The 5,095-nt window shown below is 34.6% G+C and overlaps 3 gene segments (V, D, J or C); all 3 read right to left on the bottom strand.

The window, feature by feature from the left end:
- Window positions 1-303: 303 nt before the first annotated feature.
- On the bottom strand, window positions 304-812 carry LOC127161245 (immunoglobulin heavy variable 1-46-like). The segment is given in 2 exon segments: window positions 304-635; window positions 745-812. Coding segments are annotated over 2 exon segments (396 nt in total).
- Window positions 813-2,038: 1,226 nt separating this feature from the next.
- On the bottom strand, window positions 2,039-2,681 carry LOC127161248 (Ig heavy chain V region PJ14-like). The segment is given in 2 exon segments: window positions 2,039-2,449; window positions 2,590-2,681. Coding segments are annotated over 2 exon segments (423 nt in total).
- A 420-nt stretch (window positions 2,682-3,101) lies between these two features.
- LOC127161249 (Ig heavy chain V region 5A-like) lies at window positions 3,102-3,627 on the bottom strand. The segment is given in 2 exon segments: window positions 3,102-3,472; window positions 3,567-3,627. Coding segments are annotated over 2 exon segments (414 nt in total).
- Between the last annotated feature and the right edge of the window lie 1,468 nt (window positions 3,628-5,095).

Here is a 5,095-nt window from a genome sequence, read left to right as displayed (position 1 = left end):
AGGGTATTTGTTCCTAAAACTGTTATTAAATTAGTATAAATTTACCATTCATTAAATGTAACTGTAACAGAAGGTTAGTAAAATAAAAACTCACTCACACTGAATTGAGTTGATTTCAGATACAAACTAGAAGGTATCAGGAAAAAAAAAAAAATATATATAATTATGATGATACTGTAACCACAATAACTGCTAATACTTCATAATCATGAATAAAAGAACAAGTATATTGTTAAAAGCCTAATAACTGGTCTTTCCTAACTGTGGTTGTCAGTTCTTGTAGAGCTGCTTCATCAGATGGAGTCAGTGTGTCTGTCGAGCACAGTAATAAACAGCAGTGTCCTCTTCTCTCAGACTCTTGGCTTCAAGATACTGTGTACTTTGAGACACGTCCTCACTCATAGTGAAGTGATTTTTCATGGAGTCTGCATAAATAAGATAATCAGAGCTAGAACTACTGCCAGAGTTAACTCTCCCAATCCACTCCAGAGCTTTTCCTGGTTTCTGTCGTATCCAGTGCATGTAGTGCTCTGTCATTGTAAAACCAGATGTTTTACAGGAGATCTTCACTGTTTCTCCAGGTCTCTTTATCTCAGCAGGTGACTGATCTAATCGGATTTCATCACCATTGATACCTGTGGAATAAAAGAAAAAAAAAAAAAAAAAAAAAAATACAAATGAAGAGCTTTTGTCAGTCATAGTGTTGTTAACTAGACACTAATGTTACACTAATGTCAAAATGACCTTGCTGTGACAGAATCACCATAAAGATGAAATGACAAATGCTCCGCAACTCCATTGTCAACATCAGATATTATTTGACTGGAGAGTGAACAGTTCAGCTGAATTTGTGTTATATAAAGTTCAATTAGCACATTTGCATAGGCTGCTTTCTCTGTGCTTGTATAATATGATCTTTTAGAGTAATGTGGCTGATCATGTGAGGAGGAGGAGGAGATCATGTGAGTTACTCAGATGTTTCTGCTAAAGGTAAAGACATGAAAAAATGTCTGGAATTGCTACATTTTGGACTCAAATTTAGCCCTGATTTCTTTTCTAGTGTTTTAAATGATCTCAGAACACTGATTTTTGATTATTTATCGGAATTTATATGTCAGAAGTGTGAAGTAAACGTCTAATAATTGTGTTAAATCTTCAGAAACAGGTCATGTTTGATACTTTAGTAAGTGACTCCCTCTTGTGGTGCACTACTGTTAAAATACTCTTTATACAGCATGATATAAAATATAAGCATTGTGATACATTTTTATATTATTATAAAAAAAAAAAAAACTTGGAAGTAAATTAAATGGCAGACTGTATATAGTTATAACACTTTTTGCTTTTTACATTAGCACACAAAAACTAGTAATTAAAATCATGGATGTTTTTCATGTTGTATTTCTTTTATTCGTCTACTAAAGGAATTATGATCAATAACAACCATAAACAGTTCATTTTTCCACAATTAGTTTGTAAAGACAAGATGTACTTTTGTTCCAGTTTTACTGTTTGTTGTACCAGTTGTACAATTTGCTCAGTCAGGGAGTAACTCGTTCATTCACATACTCAATAAACTTACTTATATTCAGTTACTAATTATGCTGTCACATCAGATATTGTTGAAACAGTGTATTTTATCTGTACTCCACTGACCACTTTGCACATTTCTCTAAATTACACAATAACACTGAAGGTCACCATGTTATGAAATATGGCAATTTTTAGAGGACAGATTAAAAATCACAAACATTAAAGTTTTGTTTTGTGGTCAAAAAATCCCAATGTTATAGGGAGACAGTGAAGTGAAATTCTTGCCCCTAAAATAGGCTTTGTTTGATATCTTAACTGTACATACTTTACATTTTCCCTAACTGAAGAGGACACTACTATGTGTGAAGTGAAAATCATCAGGTTATTTAATGTTTTTCAGTTGTCCATTCGATTCAACTGTACACAGTGCACTTCTTTTCAGAGAATAATAATGTAAAATATCATAATACGCCTACTTCACTAGTGTATGTGGTAATGTGTCTGAATATGATCCTGAACATGAAGCAGGTCATTTATTGTGTGTTTGTAACTGTGTTGATGAACTGCAGATCTGTTTTTGTCAGTTTCTCACACTGAACTGATCCACTGTGGTGTGTCTTTGCACAGTAATAAACAGCTGTGTCTTCAGTCTGCAGGCTGCTAATGTCTAAGTACAGCTCATTTTGGCCCGTGTCTCTCGAAATAGTGAATCGACTCTTGAAGGAATTCCCAGAGTCTATTGATCCACTGCCCCATATGATCCCGATCCACTCCATGGCTTTTCCAGGAGGCTGCCTGATCCAAGCTGTGCCATAATCTGTGAGGGCATATCCAGAGATCTGACAGGACAACCTCACTGACTGACCAGGAGCTTTAATCTGTGCAGGAGACGAGGTCAGTGAGATGCCAGAAACATCTGTAAAAGAGAAAAACACACTGAGAGTCAATCTCATTTCATCTGTTTCTAACTAATAAATATTTGAAAAAAATATAAATACAGTCCGCAACAAAAATATTCACAGTAATGTGACTGACTGACTGAATGAATCAACTCACATGGTAAAAAGGCAAATAAAATGAGTAGAGTTTGACTCATGATTGATTTCAGAATCAGAGAGTAAATCCACACAGCTTTATCCTAGTGTTAGTGGACTGACCCTGTGCTGGAGGAAACTGATGCTCTTATTCTCTCATAGTGAACATTTGCATATCATTATCTGAGTTAAATAAGGATACATTTTTGAAGTTTGAATTTCAGTGAGCTAAAATGCTTTCATATGGGTTTGCATCTTTGGTTTGCATAGGCTCATTTTCAGAAATTCACAAATACATCACAGAGCTAAAAATAAGCATATTCAGGAAACAGTGTGAATATGGTTATAAAAAAAAAAGTGTTTTATTAAGTATAAAATGCTTGTCAGTCACTCAAACTTCTGAGATAAAACTGGTTTGACAACCTGATTTATTTTTGATTTTGTTATGTTTGTTTTATGGCTTTTATTTATGGCTTAAAGTGATAAAATAATTTTTTTTTTATTCATTTTTTTATTTTTTTTTGTAGATACATTTCATAGATGTTGACTGTAGTAGTTCATGTACAGTGCTTGTGCTGTTTTCTCATGTTGTGGTTGTCTGGCACAGTAATACACAGCTGTGTCTTCAGTCTGTAGATTTTGCCCTTTGAGAGTCACTGTTTTGCTGGAGTCACTTTTGGAGATGCTGAACTTGTTTGACAGTGAGTCTTTTTTGTATATGTCTCCACCTCCCCATATGTGCACAATCCACTCCAGAGTTTTTCCTGCAGGATGTCGTATCCAGGCTGTTGCGTAGCTATTATCAGTAACAGAGTATCCAGACACCTCACATGTGAGAGTAAGTGAGTTTCCCGGCTGCAGAACTATAGAGTTTGTCTGCGTCAGGACAATATTACACTCCACACCTGTCAGAGACAAAATAACAATACACAACCTGATGAAATTATACAGCTCTGTCCACATATCTGTTTCATATTACTTGCTGATAAAGACACTCACAGGTCATTGCTGTGAAAAGCAGCAGTAAAGATGTCGGGAACATGATTTGTGTTGATTTCTCTCTGCTCTACTGGTGGAAAAACAATACAAACTGCTCTCTTTAAAACACCCTGAGAGGCGGAAACACTGAGCAGTTTTGCATAGTATGAAGTATGAAACACTTGTCAGTCACTCAAATTTCTGAGATAAAATTTAGTTTGACAACCTGATTTATTTTTGTACTATTCAGCAATAAATAAAACATTGAACACAAAAATATAAACTAGTTTGGTCTCTGTTCGGAAAAAGTTGCAATCACACAATTATATCATTGTCAAACTGATTATAATGACACAATTTGATGGATTTCACTGATGTAATATTTAGTACCCCTTTCTCTTATGTTAACACACTCCTGTTCCTGTAATTTGCTTTTTGCTTTGTTTTGTTGTTTGTTGTTTTTGTTTGTTTGAACACTTTTACAATATAAAGAGGGTATTTGGTCATAGTTGGGAAAGGTATAAAGTCAAACAGTGTATTTTTTTATTTTTATTATTATTTGTTATCATTTACTAAGTATACGGGTGCTTTAACATAAACTAAAGTTTTGTATAGTGTGTAAGGATGCCTACTTAATCACTTAGACCTGTATATACTGGCGAGTGACGCTAGGGGGGCGACTGTGAGGCGCAGGGAGTTTCATTCATTAATGAAGAAGTCACACTGCCAGTCATATCAAAACACAATGAAATTTCTTCTAATTTCTTCCTGTGTTTATTCATTTTTTCAGGTAAGATGAGTGATGTGGCATCGCAGTTTACGTTCATCAAATGTTTATTTGTTTATTTCTTGTGTTTGTTTGATGCACGCGTGTTTTATATCGGTAAAATTAACCGCATCAGCGCACCCGCGGCTGGAATGCGGCCAATTCGGCCGCGCGAGATGTTTCAGCATGACAGAATGAGATTACAATACGCTCAATATTATTTGTAGAGCGAGCTGAGTAATATATGATTACGTCATTTGTGTCCAGTGATATTCTGTCATTGTTTGATGAGTAGTATGATGCTGGTAAAGAAAATTTATAGTTTTATAAGAAAGTTTATAGTTTTATAAGAGAGTTATATAAAGTAAACTTGATGTGTTTTTATACAGTTTGTGTATGTTAGCACAACATTATAGTTTGATCACTGTAATGTTAATGTAAGTGAGTTACAGTCTTTATTTGATGCAATACATTGTAATCACTTCTAAATGTTGTGTATATCAGGAAACTGTATACTGTGAGTTTATTGAACAAGAGTTTCATTCATTTATGAAGAAGTCACACTGCCAGTCATGTCAAAACACAATGAAATCCTGTCTAATTTCTTGTTGTGTTTATAATTTTGCAGAGTGTGACTAATAAAAGACTATAAGTGCCACCAGAAAACTCAAAACATGAACTGAACAGAATCTTCTGTGAACAGTGCAAGCTAAGGTAACAAACTAGTGGAAATTAGGTCAAACAAGGAACAAAACCAAGCAGATCCGAACATAAATGTGACAAT

This window comes from Labeo rohita, unplaced genomic scaffold, assembly GCF_022985175.1.
Source record: "Labeo rohita strain BAU-BD-2019 unplaced genomic scaffold, IGBB_LRoh.1.0 scaffold_603, whole genome shotgun sequence".
Lineage (NCBI taxonomy): Eukaryota > Metazoa > Chordata > Actinopteri > Cypriniformes > Cyprinidae > Labeo > Labeo rohita.
Note: the sequence above shows the minus strand (reverse complement) of the source record. Positions and strands in the feature narration are given on the sequence as shown.